Source organism: Lepus europaeus, chromosome 2, assembly GCF_033115175.1.
Source record: "Lepus europaeus isolate LE1 chromosome 2, mLepTim1.pri, whole genome shotgun sequence".
NCBI lineage: Eukaryota > Metazoa > Chordata > Mammalia > Lagomorpha > Leporidae > Lepus > Lepus europaeus.
Genome location: NC_084828.1, coordinates 173,081,808 through 173,102,104, shown reverse-complemented (window position 1 = coordinate 173,102,104; position 20,297 = coordinate 173,081,808). Strand labels below are relative to the sequence as shown.

The 20,297-nt window shown below is 47.4% G+C and overlaps 1 protein-coding gene across 1 annotated transcript; it reads left to right on the top strand.

The window, feature by feature from the left end:
- Window positions 1-16,557: 16,557 nt before the first annotated feature.
- Window positions 16,558-19,378, top strand: LOC133752258 (nucleoporin p54-like). Its single transcript, XM_062182691.1, has 3 exons — window positions 16,558-16,687; window positions 17,250-17,961; window positions 18,068-19,378. The coding sequence occupies exons 1-3, from the start codon at window positions 16,558-16,560 to the stop codon at window positions 18,879-18,881; spliced, it is 1,656 nt and encodes a 551-aa protein (XP_062038675.1). The 3' UTR covers window positions 18,882-19,378.
- The last annotated feature ends 919 nt before the right edge of the window (window positions 19,379-20,297 follow it).

Sequence of the window (20,297 nt, the reverse complement as noted above, 5' to 3'; positions counted from 1 at the left end):
TCTCCATTTGATCAGTTCTTTAGTAGAGCTGTAAAATTTTATTTGCAAGTAACTTGGTCATTCTCTATTGTAGTCTACTGATTCTTGAGGATTTCTGTTGCTAGCATGAATGGTACTTTACTTCCTACAAGACGTATCCCAATTTTTGCTTATGTAGGAATGGGGTAAATTGTGAACCTACCCTAGGGAGAAGTAAATGCATCAGAGGACAACTAGAGAGAGGCCCACACTCTGGCCCGTCATGGAGTCAGCACCCCGGAACCTACACAGCGCCTCCCAAGGGTAATTACTACCCTGACTTCAAACTTTCTATGTTTGTTGCCTGTTTTTGTTCTTGATATAAGTGGATTATATAGTGTGGGGCCTTTGGTATCCAGCTTCTTTTTTCTAAGATTGTGTTTGTTTCTGTATTTTTAATGGACAAAATGTTTATATTTATCATGTACCACATGATGTACTGGTGTATATATGCATTAGTTGAATCAAACTAATCAGCGCATGCACTTTTTTAAAAAAAATTTTCCTTAGAGTCAGGCCAATACATTGACTATTTGTTTATTCTTTATCATTTTTTAAGATTTATTTATTTGAAAGTCAGAGTTACAGAGAGGCAGAGGCAGAGAGAGAGAGAAAAGAGAAAGAGAGAGAGAGGTCTTCCATCCACTGGTTCATTCCCCAGGTGACCACAACAGCTGGAGCTGGGCCCATCTGAATCCAGGAGCCAGGAGCTTCCTCTGGGTCTCCCATGCGAGTGCAGGGGCCCAAGAACTTGGGCCATTCTCCACTGCTTTCCCAGGCCATAGCAGAGAGCTGGATCAAAAGTGGAGCAGCTGGGACTCAAACCTGCACCCATATGGGATGCCGGCGCTTCAGGTGGTGGCTTTACCCACTACACCACAGCGCTGGCCCAAGCACGTGCACTTTTTGTGATAAGAACATTGAATGTCTACTCTCAGCAATTCTGAAGTATGATGGAAATTCAAAAAAGTCATGATAAATGTGTACTACCTTTGAATTGCATTTTTCCACAAACTGCAGTACCTTCATATATGAGTTGCCTTATAGTCACTGTGTTCCATAGACCTTTCGAGCTTACTTTTCCTGTCTCACCCAAACCACCATTCTACTCTCCATGCTCAGTCCAACTTCTTTACGTTCCACATGGACGTAAGATCTTGTAGAAGTTGTCTGTGCGTGCCTGGCTTATTTCACTTACTATCACGTCCACCAGGTTCACCCAGGTTTGACACAATGGCAGGTTTCTTTCATTTCTTACATTTATCACATATTCTTTATTCTTCTGTTGATGGACACTTGGTTTGAGCCCAGATCTTGGCTGTTGTCAATAGCACTGCAATACACATGAGGGTGTCATTTCTTCGGAAAACTGACCTCATTTGCTTAATATGACTATACCCAGTCCTGGGATAAGTTCATTCTCTTCCTCACTTTTTGAGGCTTTTTCATTTTTTTTTCCCCACAAAGACTGTGTGTGTATGTGTGTGTGTGTGGTGTATTCCAGCAGCAGTGTACAAAGTTTCCCTTTCTCCGTATCTTCACCAACATTTGTTATGAATCTGTCACCTTTTAAAAATGTTTATTTATCTGAAAGGTAGAGAGACACAGAGACACAGACAGAGCTTCCATCTGCTGATTCACCTCCCAAATGCCTGCAACCACTGTGACTGGGCCAGGCCAAAGTCAGGTTCTAAGAGCTCAATTCTACCCTCCCACATGGGTGACAGGGTCCCAAGTACTTGAGCCATCACCGGCGGCCTCCAGAGAGCTGCATGTACGGGAAGCTGGTATTGGAACATGGGGAGCAAGGGCAACAGATACAGCGAGAGCTCTCCGATGTGATATGCGGGCATCCCAAATGGATCTTAACCCCAAGCCAAACACCTGCCCTATCTTCAATCTTTCGGATAACAGTCATTCTGTCAGGTGGGAGGGGCTGTCTCATTGCCATTTTAATTTGCACGTCCCTGATAATCAATGACCTTGAAACATTTTTCAGATTACCTGGTGGCCATTGTATGTCTTCCTTTGAGAAATGCTTAGCCCATTAAAAAAAAAAAATAACCAACGTGTTTTCTTGCTATTGAATTGTTGGAGTTTCTTATATATTTTGAATATTACTCAACATTGTATTTGTGAGATTTATCCATCTTATTGCTTACAGTTTTTTTTTTTTTTTTGACAGGCAGAGTTAAACAGTGAAAGAGAGAGACAGAGAGAAAGGTCTTCCTTCTGTTGGTTCACCACCCAAGTGGCCGCTATGGCTGGCGCGTTGTGGCTGGCACGCTGCACCGATCCGAAGCCAGGAGCCAGGTGCTTTCTCCTGGTCTCCCGTGCGGGTGCAGGGCCCAAGCACTTGGGCCATCCTCCACTGCACTCCCGGGCCTCAGCAGAGAGCTGGCCTGGAAGAGGAGCAACCGGGACTAGAACCCGGTGCCCATATGGGATGCCAGCACTGCAGGTGGAGGGTTTGCCAAGTGAGCCGCGGCGCCGGCCATGCTTACAGTTTTAAATCCCTCACTTTCTTTGTGTGATATTCCACCGTGTGATTTTATCTAGCCCTATTTATTTAATGTATTCCATCACTGATAGACATTTGGGTAGATTACAGTTGGGACCATTGCAGGGCTACCACATGTGCTTTCGGTGTGTTCCTCCTGGTTGACATGTGTACACATTTCTTGTCATACGGTAGTATATGTTCATTTGTAGCAGACATTGCCAAATGGTTTTCCAAAGTGCTTATATTGCTACTGTTTTTTGTACATTAGGGTTTTTTTTTTAACGATTTATTTACTTATTTGAAAGAGTTACACACAGAGAAAGGAGAGGCAGAGAGAAAGAGAAAGAGAGAGAGAGAGAGAGAGAGAGAGGTTTTCCATCCGCTGGTTCACTCCCCAGTTGGCCACGACAGCTGGAGCTGTGCTGATCCGAAGCCAGGAGCTTCTTCCAGGTCTCTCACACAGCTGCAGGGGTCCAAGGACTTGGGCCATCTTCTACTGCTTTCCCAGGCCATAGCAGAGAGCTGGATCAGAAGTGGAGCAGCCAGGACTTGAACCGTTGCCCTTATGGGATGCCAGCACTGCAAGTGGCAGCTTTACCTGCTATGCCACAGCGCCGGCCCCAGTACGTTAGGTTTCTTAAAAAGTTTTATCAGAAATCCATGCGGGGTGGTCCTTTGTTCTGAGAGCTGATTCTGTTGTGTTCTTGTAATTCCCCTTCACTGAACCCATTTCCGGGAGAAAGCACTGGAAGGAGCGTGTGCTCCAAGTGTTTGCTGTGTGGACTTGGGCAGAATCGGCTCCCCTTGCAGAGCTGTCCGGCGGTCTTCTGAGCCCCTCTACATGGGTCATCTTTACACCCGTGCGAGGCAATCGACCACCTTAAAGGCGTCTTTGCCTCGTGGTCTCTGAGTGGTGCGTTTCCTGCAGGCGCTCTGCCGTTTCGATGGTTTCCTGACTTCCGTACAGTGTTGCTGCTTTCCAGGTAGCTGATGGCAGAAGATCGTGCTGCAGGGATTGTGACCTGACTCGCTAAACGCCCTCTGAGCCTGACGCCTTGGGTAAGGTCCCTACGCGTGTGTCTGATGCACTAAACGAGCCTTGCTCAGATTTTACTTCCTGATCACCTCCGAAAGGGAAGAAGGGAGCCAGCAAGACTGGGCAGACGGCAGTCCAGCTGCAGTGCGTGCCTGCCGAGGCCTTGGGCAACGGAGCGGGGCATCTGGGGTGAGTTTTACCCCAGAGTTGTCCTGGGGTGGACTGGACTGCCTAGGGCTCAGTGCCCTGGCCCCCTCCATCATGATGTGGGTGTGGCTGCCCTGTCCTGGGGTGGACTGGACTGCCTAGGGCTCAGTGCCCTGGCCCCCTCCATCATGATGTGGGTGTGGCTGCCCTGTCCTGGGGTGGACTGGACTGCCTAGGGCTCAGTGCCCTGGCCCCTTCCATCATGATATGGGTGTGGCTGCCCTGTCCTGGGGTGGACTGGACTGCCTAGGGCTCAGTGCCCTGGCCCCCTCCATCATGATGTGGGTGTGGCTGCCCTGTCCTGGGGTGGACTGGACTGCCTAGGGCTCAGTGCCCTGGCCCCCTCCATCATGATGTGGGTGTGGCTGCCCTGTCCTGGGGTGGACTGGACTGCCTAGGGCTCAGTGCCCTGGCCCCCTCCATCATGATATGGGTATGGCTGCCCTGTCCTGGGTGGACTGGACTGCCCCTGGCCCCCTCCATCATGATGTGGGTGTGGCTGCCCTGTCCTGGGGTGGACTGGACTGCCTAGGGCTCAGTGCCCTGGCCCCCTCCATCATGATGTGGGTGTGGCTGCCCTGTCCTGGGGTGGACTGGACTGCCTAGGGCTCAGTGCCCTGGCCCCCTCCATCATGATGTGGGTGTGGCTGCCCTGTCCTGGGGTGGACTGGACTGCCTAGGGCTCAGTGCCCTGGCCCCTTCCATCATGATGTGGGTGTGGCTGCCCTGTCCTGGGGTGGACTGGACTGCCTAGGGCTCAGTGCCCTGGCCCCCTCCATCATGACGTGGGTGTGACTGCCCTGTCCTGGGGTGGACTGGACTGCCTAGGGCTCAGTGCCCTGGCCCCCTCCATCATGATGTGGGTGTGGCTGCCCTGTCCTGGGGTGGACTGGACTGCCTAGGGCTCAGTGCCCTGGCCCCCTCCATCATGATATGGGTATGGCTGCCCTGTCCTGGGTGGACTGGACTGCCCCTGGCCCCCTCCATCATGATGTGGGTGTGGCTGCAGCTGGAGGTCCAGCCCCCTGGAGGCATCAAGCTCTTCTCAACGGCCCCAGGCCCCCGCCTCCACATCAGATGTCAAGGACCAGCCCCTTCCTGGATGCAACTCCACCTGCTGCATAGTTGGTTCTGGCCGGCGGCCAAGAGCAACAGCTACTATGACAGCTGCTTCTGCCAGGGTCATGCGCTGGGGGAGGGCCCAGGAAAGAGCCCTCTAAGGAGCCTGTGGCCGGCTCTCACGGGAGGCCTTGTTGGTGTCTGGGAACTGGCAGCCCGTGGTGAGGTGGAAGGGGCGGGGCCTCTGTGGGGAGCCCTCCCCAGTCTGACGTGAGCAATGAGCAGATGCTGGCTAGGTGGGGAACAGAGAAGGAACTTGCAAAGCAGAGGGTGCAGCATGGGTAAAGGCCCCGGGGTGTGGAAGAACTTGCAGGTCTCAGAACGAGGCCCAAGTGTCAGATCAAAGGGACCAGCACGGGAGAAAAGGCCGGCGGTGGGGCACAGAGCAGGCTGCATCCTGCTGGGGCGCCTGGGCTGTGAGGAGTCTGGCGTTGACCCTGAGAGCAAGGGCAGTCTTGAGGCTCTGAGGCAGGGAGCCCTGGGAGAAAGGCCCGGGAGAATGTAACATTTGGACATCGGCTTCCTTGAACAAAGGATTTTTTTTTTTCTGAATTCTGAAAGGTGAGTAGGAGTTAGACAGATGGGAGTAGAGTAGGCATGTGAGAATGTTCTAGACCAGAGCTTGGCAGTCTTTTTATAGAAGGCTGGGTAGTAAATATCTTCAGTTTTGTAGGTCACAGGGTTTCTGTTGCGGTTACAGTACCGAAGCAACTGTAGACCCTGTGCCGGTGAGCAAGCTTAGCCTTGCAGGCTTGAGTGGCAGGCGGGAAAGGGTCTGTGTGCCATATTTTGCCGACGCCTGTTCCAGGCTGAGGAACATCAGCTGCCAAGGCACTGAGGTGGGGAGGAAGCAGGTGGAATCGGGGAGGAGCTTCAAGCCAGTGTGGCTTAGCAGCTCAAAGGGAGGACAGGGCTGTGGGCAGTGCTGATGCGCCCACAGTCCGTGCTCAGGCCTCGGGACTTTACCTTAACGAAAGCTGACGCATAATTCAAATGCTTACTTAACTAGCCACACACCCGGAACAGTGCACAGACACGCACAGCCTGCTGAATTTTCTCCAGCTGCCTGCCCGTGTATCCACTGTCAGACCCTGAGAGGCTGCACCTGTCTGGCCTTCCGTCTACACCAGCACCGTTTGGCATTCCAGCACTCGGGTTTGTCTGTTTCTGAGCTTCACGTAGATGGAATTGTTCAGGATGCGTTCTGGAATCTGGCTGCTTTCACTCAGTAGAGTGTCTGAGATGCATCTCTAGCTGTAATTACAGATTGTTCATTCTCACTGAATAAATACACAGCTCGGGTATCCATTTTAATGTGGATGAGCACTTGGGAATCTTCTAATTTGGGGCTGTTATAGACTGTGCTACTCTGAGATCTGTGAGCATGTCTAGATACATGTGCATTCGGGTTCATGTGTATGTATATTTGCCAGCACAAAGGGGTCACGGGACCATTGTGTGCTCAACTCCAGCAGATGCTGTAACCTCGTTTTCCAAAGGGATGGTGCCATGTTCCATGCAAGGTGCGACCGTTTTAGTCTCCATATATTTACCTACACTGAGTAACTTGCTTTCACACATTTTAGCTCTTCTGGTTATTTTTCAGAGGCATTTCGCTGTGGGCTTAATTTTTACTTTTCTAGGGAGTAGACCGGGACTTCTTTTCAACAGCTTGCTGGGATTGAGGACTTTCGTGCCGGAGCATGACAAGGTCATACTTGCAATCTGAGACGGGCCCTTGGCTGCTGGTGTGGAGGAGACAGACGGCGGAAGGGCAGGCACGCACGCAGGGGTCCGAGTAGGAGATGGTGGTGGTGGAGGCAGGGTGTGATAACCTGAGTGCCGGGCGGTGAGTTGGGAAGGCGTCGATGGATGTGCGAGCCATCTGGAGGTGACGTGACGGGACTTGGTGATGGATTCGATGCAGGGGCTGAGAGAGGAGGAGGCATAACAATCACAGCTCTAACATTCCCACTTAACTCCTATTTCTTCGGGTTCTGTGTTTCAGGTTTACTATTGTCGCACCTATTTTTTAAGATTGGTTTTTGTCACTTTCAAACGAGAAGACGATCGTAACTGGAAAAAAGAAACACAGTGACTATGCTCATTGCATCCGGCCTTTTTATTATTCGTGCCTGATTTGACTTTTCTTTCCTGTTCTCTAGGGTCTCTGCACCATGAGATTTCCCGATGACTCGGAAGTGCGATGCTTGCGAGGCCCCGGGCGAACACTGTGCCGATGGTGCGCACATTCTCTGCGGCCCGGGCCCTTACAGGCTACTGGCTGGCGGGGGCGGGCGGGGAAGCATTGAAAGACCCATCCTCCTGTGGCTTTTCTCTGGGCAGCTTCTGGGAAGAACGCGAATGTTCTAGGAATCCAGAAGCACACCAGAAAGCCCCCCCACCCCCAGCTGGCAGGGGCTGGGAGCCCGCCTGAGGCCTGAGAAGCCGGGAGGGGACGTGTGACAAACCAGGGAGAGACGGCGGCAGAAGCTCCAAGAGGTGATGGCCACAAGGGCCTTGCACATTCTTCCATATTTTTAATTCTTTTAGATAAGCCAAAGATTGCCATTTCCTTCCAAGGCGTAAAGCCAGACTAACCAGAGCATTGTACCTGGTTGTGCCCTTGGTTTTCTTTCTTTTTTAAGACTTATTTATTTATTTGAAAGGCAGAGTTACAGAGAGGCAGAGAGAGAGAGAGAGTTCTTCCATACACTGGTTCACTCCCCAATTGGCCACAACGGCCGTAGCTGTGCTGATCCGAAGCCAGGAGCTTCTTCTGGGTCTCCCACGTGGGTACAGGGCCCAAGTCACATCTTCTACTGCTTTCCCAGGCCACAGCAGAGAGCTGGATCGGAAATGGAGCAGCCAGGACTCGAGCCAGCGCCCATATGGGATGCTGGCGCTGTAGGCAGCAATTTTACCTGCTACACACTTCAGCACCTGCCTTCCCTTGGTTTTCAACATGGGAAGAGGCGGGCTCTTCAGTGACCTTGGGCCTCGGTCCCTAGACCAGCATGGTGGATGTCAGCCATCACTTGCGGGGCTCTTGTCCGTGAGGAGTGGAGAACGTGGTACCATAGCTCCACTGATGAATTCTTTCCTCCTTTTCTTGGAGGGAGCTCCTGTCACCTGCCCTGGCCACTCGGAGCACACCAGCCTCAGGGGCCTCATCAGGCTCCGCAGGCTGAGCGAAGCGGAGGCCTTGGGAAGCTGCTCTCTGAGGCTCCCCAGGGCGTTTGCATGCTCGGGGCTGTAGGCCTCCCAGGAGCCACTGGAGTCTATTCACAGAGCGCCATCAGCTTCGTGTGTCTGGAACGCGTTCCTTTTTCCGTTGAGCTAATTTCCTGGAGCAGTTCCCACGGTGCACAGACACTGTCTTTGCAGCCCTGGAAAATGGAATTTTTCGTTGAGAACTGGGCTGTTTACAGTGCACTCCCACCCGTGCGCTCTTGGCTTCTTCGACTTCCTGTCTGGCGAAGTTTTCTTCCAGCCATTTCCTGGACATATCGGGCACCTCTGATCCGATGGTGGCTGCTTGGGATCTAAGCAGCCTCCAGCTGTGGGCTGAAGCTGTGTCTCTTAAATCCCCCAGTCCCCATCCGACTTGTCACCAAGAGACGTGGAGAAGGATGGTCCTCTGACTACGAGTTCTTGAATACTAAGAAATTTCAAGGTCAAAACTCATGGTGTCCAGAATTAGAGCTGGGCTAGAGTGTAGTCAAAGATGAGAACTTGGTTATTCAGGCCTGTAGAATGGGAGTACTAACCTCTATTTCATTTCTAACCCATGATTTTTCAAGGTTAGAAATGCCGAACGTATGTCTAGCAGCAAACATTAGTTTCTTGCACCTTTTGTACTAAGTGTATTTCCCCAGCACGGAATCTTTCTTAGAAACGTATTGAGGAAAGTGTGCAAGTATTTTTTCAAAATCTTAAAGCTAATTACTCCCTAAAAAGAAATGCTTGCGAGCATCCACTTCCTCGCTTGGTGGCAGCATGGAGTGCTATGAGCACACGCAGTGCTCACTGCTGCTCTGGGGTTTTGTTCTCGCCGTATGACTGGTAAGGACTCAGATCCTTGGGCCATCATGTGCTGCCTTCCCAGGCACATGGGTAGGAAGTTGGGATGGGAAATGGAGCAGCTGGGACCGGAACCAGAACTCCAATATGGGATGCCGTACAATTGCTGTACAATGCTGGCTTCTTCTCACAGCCTCTACACACCTGGTACACTTCTGAGCTCCCCTGCCTCCTGGACCCTTGTCCTCATACAATAGCTTTCCTGCCATCAGCTCTCACTCCAAAATGTGCTGTTACTCAAAACAGTCTCGGGGACAGCGCTGTGGCTCACTTGGTTAATCCTCTGCCTGTGGCACCAGCATCCCATATGGGCGCCGGGTTCTAGTCCTGGTTGCTCATCTTCCAGTCCACCTCTCTGCTGTGGCCCAGGAAGGCAGTGGAGGATGGCCCAAGTGCTTGAGCCCTGCACCCGCAAGGGAGACCAGGAGAAGCACCTGGCTCCTGGCTTTGGATCGGCGCAGCTCCAGCCGTAGTGGACATTTTGGGGGTGAACCAACAGAAGGAAGACCTTTCTCTCTGTCTCTCTCTCACTTTCTAACTCTGCCTGACAAAAAAAACAAAAACAAAAACAAAAACAGTCTTTGCCATTGAAAGACCTTGACCCCAATTTCCAGACCCACTTCTGATTTAGCTGAATTATCTTGGATAAGTCATTTAACCCCTTGGAATGTCTGATTTGTAAAGAATAGTTATTTATTAAAGAGCAGAGTCACACACAACTGGTTTACTCCCCGAATGCCAGTAACAGTCGAGGCAAGGACAACTGAAGCCGGGAGCAGGAACTCCATCCCGGTCTCCCACGTGGGTGACAGGGACCATCACTTGAACCATCACTGCTGCCTCCTGGTGCCTTAGAAGGAGGCTGGGTGGAAGTCGAGGCAAGACTGAATCCTACGCGTTCTGATGAAGGGATTCAGGCATCCCAAGTGGTAGCTTCAGCTATTGTACCCCAATGCTTCCCCAGTGTTTGATTTAAAATAAAAGACAATTGTTTTCATTTAGTTTGAAAGGCCAAGACAGACCTTTCATCCACTGGTTCGCTCCTCCTGTGCCTGCAAAAGCCACAGCTGGGCCGAGCTATGGCTCAGTGTCAGTCATTCCGAGATCTGTCAATCTGAAGATTTGTCATTTTTTACGTAGGAAATTTATCTCCTATAATCTCTCTGGGTGTTGTTTTCTTGATTCACTACCTCAGTTCGCTTCAGAGATGTAAATATTTTCATAGTAGATTTCTGATGAATGGGTTTATTATTTATAGTTTTCTGTCTAAACCGACTTTTTGTTCAACTCTCGTCTATCAGAATTCTTAAAATCTATCAGAATTCTTCATGCTTAGATGTCTGTCCATTAATGTCTGTCCATTGTTTCTACTGCTTCTAAAATGGCTCTGATTTTCAGAAAACGTTTAGTTTCTACTTTCATTTCTCTCCTATAATCTGCCATCTTTCTCTTTGTACTTTTTTCTATTATACCTTCATGCATTCCTGAGCCTCTGCTGTACAAAATTCACAGATTCTTCAGTTTGATTGATAGGATGGGCAAGCATTTGTTCACAATTTCCCTCCAACTCATGATGAATTTCTGATGGGTGGTGCTGATTTGGTACTTCTTTTCCTGCCATATTTCTTAGGCTTCACATTATTGCTCATCCATAGTTACAGGCCGTCTCCCTGCCGAGGAAGAGGAAGGCAAAGAGACTGGGGAAGTGAACTGAAACTGGAGGCACCTGAGATTGAGGATGTCAACTTAGAACACTTTCTAACAAATTACATTTTTCAAAGGTATTGATTAGATTTAGACTTGAAAAAACAGGCATGTTCAAGTTACAAGGATTAAAGTTTTTTTTTTTTAAAGATTTATGTATTTTTTTTTTAATTTTTGACAGGCAGAGTGGACAGTGAGAGAGAGACAGAGAGAAAGGTCTTCCTTTTGCCGTTGGTTCACCCTCTAATGGCCGCCGCGGTAGCGCGCTGCGGCCGGCACACCGCGCTGTAAAGGCAGAGTTACAAAGAGGCAGAGGCAGAGATAGAGAGAAAGAGAGGTGTTCCACCCTCTCGTTCAACCCCAAATGGCCGCAGTGGCTGGAGCTGGGCTGATCCAAAGCCAGGAGTCAGGAGCTTCTTCCGGGTCTCCCATGCGGGTGCAGGGGCCCAAGCACTCAGGCCATCTTCTACTGCTTCCCCAAGCCATAGCAGTAAGCAGGATTGGGAGTGGAGCAGCTGGGAGTCAAACTGGTGCACGTATGGGATGGCGGCGCTGTAGGCAGCGGCTCTACCTGCTGCTATGCTGCGCGTCGACCCCAAGGGTTAAAGTTAAAACTTTAAGTATAAACATAGAGCGCACAACTTACACAGTAGTTCAGGGAAAATGCAGCAAGAGAAAGGAAAAAATTCCATCCAAATAGGGCAGGAAAGGAGGGAAAAGCATACTCAGGTAATAAAACATGTTATGAGAAAACAAATAGACTTAAATATAAAAGTGATTAAAGTTGAGGATAGCAGAAAGCAAATGTTGACCAAAAAAAATAGGCAGTAGTTACATTAATATCAGCAACTTCAAAAGCTATATTACAGATAAAGAAAATCACTAAATGATGATAAAAATGTTTAAGTCACCAAAAAATATAATTTAAAACTTTGATGGAGCTGGTAACTTTTATGCAACTGGTCTCAGAAAGTATAAAGTAAAAATTGACCAAAAAATGATAAATAGGAAAATCTATCAAGGTGAGGCATTTAAGAAAATATAATTCTCAATAATTAATAGGTTGAGCAGTTAATAAGCACTAAGGCATAGCAATTTGGAAAAGACAATTAACAGTATTGATAATTAGAGGCCACTCAGCATTTCATTCAGGAGTTGGTGAATGTCCATTCTTTTCAAGGACAAATAGAACATGTTATAAAATTGATCACATGCTAGGCTGTAAAGCTAACCTCAACAATTTTTCAGAGCATTGGTATTATGTCTGCAGGAAGCTACTTCAAGAAGTTCAAGAAAAAGTGGAATGAAAGAATAAGTTGATTTGAGGCCAGCACTGGGGCTTAGCAGGTAAAACTGCCTGAGAAGCCAGCATCCCATATGGGTGCCAGTGCGAGACGCTGCTTCCTGCTGATGTGCCTGGGAAAGTGTTGGAGGACGGCCCAAGTGCTTGGGCCCCTGTGCCCATGTGGGAGACCCAGAAGAATAAGTTTATTTAATGCAAAAAAATTTGAAATCCATGCATAATTTTTTGTAATACACATTTTCCTTGAAGTTTTGAAGACCCTTTGTATTTAATTAAGGTAGACATTAATAATAAAAAATAACTTGCAAAAATATGTTTGGAAAAATTTTAAAAACTCATTTTTTTTTTTTTTTTTGACAGAGAGGCAGAGAGAAAGGTCTTCCTTCACCGTTGGTTCACCCTCCAATGGCCGCTGCAGGCGGCGCACCGCGCTGATCCGAAGCCAGGAGCCAGGTGCTTCTCCTGGTCTCCCATGGGGTGCAGGGCCCAAGAACCTGGGCCATCCTCCACTGCCCTCCTGGGCCACAGCAGAGAGCTGGCCTGGAAGAGGGGCAACCAGGTCAGAATCCGGCGCCCCGACCGGGACTAGAACCCAGGGTGCCGGCGCCACAGGCAGAGGATTAGCCTAGTGAGCCGTGGCGCTGGCCCTAAAAACTCGTATTCTGAAACAATTTCTGGGTTAAACCTGAAATCATAATGGAAATTTTAAAAACTTAGAATTGAACAGAACTTGTGAGTAGTATTTAGAAGATATATAATCTTAAAGTACTTATCTTAGAAAGAAAGAAATCTCCAAATTCAAAAGACAGGTAAAGAAAATACAAGCTAAACACAAGAAAGGAAAAAACAGTAAAGAAAAAAAGGAGAGGTGCAGAAATTAATGAAATATTACGTGATCATACAATAGATATTGACCAAGCCAAAAATTCTTTTGAATTAGATGTGTAAGAAACAAGAGAGAAGGCCAGCAGAAGATTCAAAGACAAGAATATAATTATAGCTTTGTAGAGATTAAACAAAAATAATATTATGAATTACTCTATGCCAATAATTTTAAGAATTAGATGGATCACCAACTTGTTAAGGAAAAACCAACTTTGAGGGGCTGGTGCTGCGGCATAGTAGGTTAAGCCTTCACCCATGGTGCTGGCATCCTGTGTGGGCACCGGTTTGAGTCCCGGCTGCTCTGCTTCCAATCCAGCCCCCTGCTAACGGTCTGGGAAAGCAGCAGAAGATGGTCTAAGTGCTTGGGCCCTGCACCCATGTGGGAGACCCTGAGGAAGCTCCTGGCTCCTGGCTTTGGCCTGGCCTAGCTCCAGCCGTTGCGGCCATTTAGGGAGTGAACCAGAGAATGGCAGATTTTTCTCTCTGTTTACCCCTCTATATAATTCTGCTTCTCAAATAAATAAATCTTTTAAAAAAAACAACTTTGAAACAAAATATGAAGTTTTATAATAGTTTGAATCAAGTACTCAAAATCTACCCACAGAGACAACACTATGCCCAGATGGCTTTATTGGCAAGTTTTAGGAAGCAAAGAAAGAAGAGATGGCAGTCAGCATTTAGGCTAACAGTGGGGACACCTGCATCCATATTGGAGGCCATGGGTTCAGTGCCCGGCTCTAGCTGCTGATTCAGCTCCCTACTGATGCAGATCCAGAGAAGTGGCAGATGGCTTTGGTACTTGGGTTCCCGACACCCATGTGGAAGACCTGAGTTGGGTTCCCATCTGCTGGCTCCAGCCCAGCTCAGTCCCACCTGCTGACATTTGGGCAGTGACCCAGTAGATGAGAGATCTGTCTCTGTGTCTGTCTGCTTCTCTCTGCCTTTCAAATAAATAAAATTTTTTTTTTTAAAAAAAAGAAAGGACAGCTAAACTTTATTCCTAAGTCTACTGTTTAGACAATATAAGAAATACAACACTTCCATTCATTTTAAAAGGCAAGCTAGCATAATCTTGCTATAAATATCTTATAAGAAGAGGATGAATAAGTTAAAGGCCACTCCTACTCCTAAATAGAGATGCAAACTTCCTACAGAAAATATCAAACCAAATTCAGCACTGTATTAAAAATGCAGTACTTCATGATCCAGTTAGTTTACTGTAACAATACAAGATCGTCTCAATTCTAGGAAACCAAGTATAAGTTAGCATATGGTTAAGTATTAGCATATGAAAACCATATGACTGTTCCAGTAGATACAGAAAAAGCACTTTCTAAAATTCAGCACACATTTATTATGCAAACTAAGAATAGACAGGAATTTCGTTAACCTACATAAATGTCACATATTCCATTATAATGTAAGCATTCTCTTTAAGGTCAGAAATAGCAAGGGAACTCATTTTAATAAAACTACCGCGTTTGTGGGGACTGCACTAGCCTTTTTGAACTTGCCCTTCCTCTTTTTCAGAATTCAGTCCAGACCCAGTGTTGTAGTTAGCTGTCACCTGTCTGGGCTTCTCCTTCAATCTGTAACAACTCCATAGTCCTTCTCGACCTTGGCACTGTCCAAGAGCCCTTGTCGGGAACCTGGTGAACCATCCGATTTCGGTTTCTCGGCTGTTCTTGCAGGCTGTGGGAAGACAGCCACAGAGGTGGTGCGTGCTGGAGTTTGCAGCGCCTCCCTTCAGGAGGTCAAGTCTGTATCTTTCCTCTTGAGCCTGGGCTGGATTTGATACTTGCCGTGGGCAGTGGAATGTGATGGCAAGGCTGATTCTGAGTTCTCAAAAGGTCTGACGCACTGCTGCGGGGCCTCCTGGGATGCTGCCTAGTTACCCTGTCAGAGGACCAGAGACGGCCAGGGACAAAGACAAGCCGGACAGCCAGGGCCCCAGCCGACCTCTCAGCTGACCGTGGGTGTGAGAGTGAGCACAGCCAGCACCAGTGGAGCTGCTCCCCGGATCCCAGCCTCGAACAACTCTCAAATCACGAGCCCAATCAGTGCTCTTTGTTTATTTATTTTTTTAAATGTGTATATTTATTTGAGAGGAAGTGAGGCAGAGAGACTGAGCTCCTATTCTCCGATTCACTCCCACGAGCCGGTAACCACCAGGACACAGTTGCTGGGGATCTGATCACCTGAGCTGTCACTGCAGCCTACCAACTCTGCATGGCAGGGAGCTGAAGGCAGGAGCTGCAGACAGGATTCGAACCCAGGCACAGCACTATGGGACGTGGCTGTCGTCACCCGTGGGCTAGCTGCTTGGCTAAATGCCTATCCCACGCTCCTGATTTTACGTCAGTAAGTTCTGTGAGTGTTTGTTACACAGCAGAAACCAGTGGATGTACTTCTCTCAGACTGCTATGAGACAGACCTGGGTTCAAATCTTGCCTTTGTTGCTTGTTGGGTGGTCTTAGAATTCACTTCCCCTGCTTTGTTTTTGAAATGGGCGTAACAATTTCCACACCCAGGTTGGGGTAAATGAAACAATTCCTTCCAAGCTAGCAACCAGCATCTAGCACACAACCAATGTTCCATACTTGAGGGTCTGGGTTAAGGACCAGGGTATCTCTTAAAAAAAAATTATTTGAGAGGGAGACACACACACACACACACACAGAGAGAGAGAGAGAGAGAGGGTGAATTCCCAGCTGGTGGCCCTCCCTAAATACCTGCAACATCTGGGGCTGGGCTGGGGGTGAAGCTGGAAGTTGGGATTTCTATCCAAGCCCTTATGGGATAACAGGGACCCCTCCCAGGGTCTCATTAGCAGGAAGCTGGAGCCAGGGGCCAGAGCCAGCAGTCAAACCCAGGTACTCTGATGTGGGGCGCGGGCATCCTAAGCATTAGGCTGAACGCGCACGCCACGCGTGACCTTCTAAGAGTTCAGGGTGTGGGAGGAGCTGTTTTTCTGGGAACCAAGGCTTCTGCACTGATTGTGTGTTGTCAGTGAAAAGGTTCTTTAAATCATATCCTGACTGTTTTCATTTGTGGCTACTTCCATTTGCACTTTCAACTTGTATTTCTCTAGACTAGACAGATAGTGCCTATCCATGCAAGACATTTGATGGGTGGTAATCTGGACGTCTTTAGAGATCTGAGACACAACATTTTATAGACTTAAATGCATCAAATGAACCCCACCTATTCCTTTGAACAAAAGCTATCGTGCTGCCAAAGGCTGTGCAATTATGTAATTATCAGTTTTGCTCGTTAGATAATTGTGCTTTTTAAATGCTTTCCTGAAAATAGCTCCCCCCAACCCCCGAGAAAATTCTCCATTTGCTACCTTCTCTGACTTCGGGATAATTTGAGGGGGCGTGCCCTATCTTCTTGTCGCTAAAATGATGCGAGAGACGACACGATTGCAAGTGAAGCAGGGTATTGTTTCCACTCTCTTCTCGACACAGAAGAGGCCGCTGCTTTGCTCTGGGTCTCTTGTTCTCCACCCACTCGCAGGATAAGTGGGCTGGTCTGAAGACTCATGGAACGCTTGCAAAATTCCTGAAGTTTCAAACCAGGAAGCCTCTTCACAAGAGTGCAAGCCGCGGCTGCTCTGCTCTCAGATCGCACGCAGAGCTGTGCTGCGGTGCCTTTGGTTGTAACCTGCTTATTTAGGACATTTATGGGGGTTTGGACATGAAGCTCACCAACTTTAGGTTAAAAACATTGCAATTTGAAACTAGTGTGATACACAATATTGTAAGCCTGCTGCCACCACAGCTGCCCATCACGGAGAGGAAGAGCGCTTTGCTGCTGCTGTTGGAGTGTCTGTACCTGCCTGCCTCTGTCCTGTGTTCTCTTACTCCTTGCTTCTACTAAACCTCAGGTGCTTGGGATGCCAGTGTTTGCTGGCCTTGTTAGCTGGTTTGGATATCGGGATTGTGCTCCTACTGCACAGAGATTAGGGAGCGATTTCACACTGAAGAGCTGCATTTAGAGTCTGTTAGGTCTACAGTTCCATCACATTCAGACTCCAGGGGAGTGAGTGAGTGAACTTGGAAGACAAAGCTATGGGCACTCCTCTCCTGTGCTTTGTGTAATAGGCCCAGGGAGGAATGTCTTCATGGCCTGGGCCAGTATTTGGGTGTGACCTTTAAGCATGTTGGCTTCTTTCTGTGATGAACAAAGAAAATTAAGTTTGGGGGAAAAATCCTACTCAGTGAGAGAGTCATCTGGACCACAGTTCAACCTCTTTATGAAATTCTGCTATCTTATCTTTGATATTTACAATTGTGAGATTTTAGCCTAGAAGTTATAAACTTAACCTAAGACACTGAATCAGTATCACTTGGAATCTTAAAAGGGGGTCTTTTTTTTTTTTTTTTAAGATTTATTGTTTTTCAATTTTGGGGCTCCCTCGGGCACGTCGGGCTCCGCTGCAGCCACCGCGGCACCTACGGGTGGGTTTGGAGGATTTGGCACAACATCTACAACTGCAGGTTCTGCGTTCAGTTTTTCTGCTCCAGCTAACACAGGCACCACAGGACTGTTTACTCAGAACAAAGGTTTTGGATTTGGTACTGGTTTTGGCACAACCACCGGAACTAGTACTGGTTTAGGTGCTGGCTTGGGAACTGGACTGGGATTTGGAGGATTCAATACGCAGCAGCAGCAGCAGCAGTCTACATTAGGTGGTCTCTTCAGTCAGCCTACACAAGCTCCTGCCCAGTCCAACCAGCTGATAAATACTGCAAGTGCTCTTTCTGCTCCAACGTTATTGGGAGATGAGAGAGATGCTATTCTGGCAAAATGGAATCAACTGCAGGCCTTTTGGGGAGCAGGAAAAGGATATTTCAACAATAACATTCCACCAGTGGAGTTCACACAAGAAAATCCCTTTTGCCGATTTAAGGCAGTAGGTTATAGTTGTATGCCCAATAATAAAGATGAAGATGGCCTAGTCGTTTTAGTTTTCATCAAAAAAGAAACAGATATTCGAAGTCAGCAACAGCAGTTGGTAGAATCATTGCATAAAGTTTTGGGAGGAAACCAGACCCTTACTGTAAATGTAGAGGGTATTAAAACGTTGCCAGACGATCAGTAGAGTTACAGACAGAGGGACAGAGAGAAAGGTCTTCCTTCTGTTGGTTCACTCCCCAAATGGCTGCAACGGCCGGAGCTGGGCTGATCCGAAGCCAGGAACTAGGACAGAAGTTGTCATTTATGTTGTTGAACGTTCTCCAAATGGTACTTCAAGAAGAGTTCCAGCTACGACTCTCTATGCCCATTTTGAACAAGTCAGTATAAAAACACAATTGCAGCAACTGGGTGTAACCCTTTCTATGACTAGAACAGAACTCTCTCCTGCACAGATCAAACAGCTTTTACAGAATCCTCCTGCTGGTGTTGATCCTATTATCTGGGAGCAAGCCAAGGTGGATAACCCTGATTCTGAAAAGTTGATTCCTGTACCAATGGTGGGTTTCAGAGAACTTCTTCGAAGATTGAAAGTTCAAGATCAGATGACTAAGCAGCACCAGACCAGATTGGATATCATATCTGAAGATATCAGTGAGCTACAAAAGAATCAGACTACAACAATGGCCAAGATTGCACAATATAAGAGGAAACTCATGGATCTTTCTCATCGAACATTGCAGGTCCTAATCAAACAGGAAATTCAAAGGAAGAGTGGTTATGCCATTCAGGCTGATGAAGAGCAGTTGCGAGTTCAGCTAGATACGATTCAGTGTGAACTAAATGCACCTACCCAGTTTAAGGGCCGACTTAATGAACTGATGTCCCAAATCAGAATGCAGAATCATTTTGGAGCAGTGAAAACTGAAGAAAGATACTACATAGATGCAGATCTGCTACGAGAAATCAAGCAACACTTGAAACAACAGCAGGAAGGCCTGAGCCACTTGATTAGCATCATTAAAGATGATCTGGAAGACATCAAATTGGTCGAACACGGATTGAATGAAACCATCCACGTCAGAGGTGGTGTTTTCAGTTGACGGTTTACACTCGTGTTGGAGGCGTGTCAGATGCATCCTCCTGCGGCATCAGGCCTTTCCTGACTGCCTGTATGGAAAAAAGAAGGAAACAGCCTTCACTCGGCTCGGTTTCTGAGAAGCTTTCTGACAAATTACTGTAAATCACATTGAAGTAACAGTCACCTCACAGCTCTTCAGAAATAACCTCGAAAGGTTTATATCCAAAGCTGTATTTACTTTAAAAAGAAGTACATAATTATCAAAAGTATATGTACTATTGTACATTCTGACAAGTTTCTTAAACATAATCAGTATTTAATGATTATTCTCCATTGAGCCTGTACTCTGCTTTCTATACCAAGTAACTATGAAATATTGACTTTGCACAGAACAAAACAAACTGAATAATCACTTGACTGTCAGGTATTTGTACTTCAGAGTAAAATGTACATCAGTTTTTATATTTGTGAATTCATCTGTGGGAGGAGTAAAGAAAATCCAGAAGTATTTAATGATTGCTATGGTCTTTTTTTGTTCTATAAAGATTTGAAAGTCTATTTTTATATTATTTTACTTATTTGAAATTTACAGAGAACAATTAAGCAATTAGGATATAACAATAATCACCATTTCTGTAATCTTTTTGTTTTTAAGCCTTTTTATTTCCAAAAAGCTAAAAACTTATAAATAAATTCTTAATTTGTAATTAAAAAAAAAAAAAGATTTATTGATTTATTTGAAAGTCAGAGTTACACAGAGGGAGGAAAGGCAGAGAGAGAGAGGTCTTCCACCCGATGGTTCCCTCTCCAAATGGCCACAACAGCCTAAGCTACGCTGATCCAAAGCCAGGAGCCAGGAGCTTCTTCTGAGTCTCCCACATGGGTGCAGGGGCCCAAGGACTTGGGCCATCTTCTACTGTTTTCCCAGGCCACAGCAGAGAGCTGGGTCAGAAGTGGTGTAGTTGGGTCTCGAACTGGCGCCCATATGGGATGCTGGCGCTTCAGGCCAAGGTGTTAACCCGCTGTGCTACAGCACTGGCCCCTATTTTTTTTTTTTTAATACAGATCAGTGATATTTTCCCAGTCTCTTCTTTATCTCCATGATTCCATGATTCATGTAAGCCTGCGTCTCCTTGTCTATTACCTACGTGAGTGGGAGGAGGGCAGAGTTGTTCAGCCTGCTTCTCGCGGCATGCTGGGAAGGCAGGCCTGTGTTGCTGTGATTTTTGCTGGCTCCTTGACATGGCACCACGACCAGAGGGTGCACTGTTGATCCCCGACTGTACTCTGCCAGTGAAGCTGGGTGTGGGTCAGCCTGCAGGAGCAGGCTCTTAACTGTACAAGAGTATTGTTTCCTGTTTCACAGGTGGCTGACACACCAAATGACCCCAACATTTGTTTTCCTGTTCACAGCACAGCTCCCCAATCTCTTCATTTG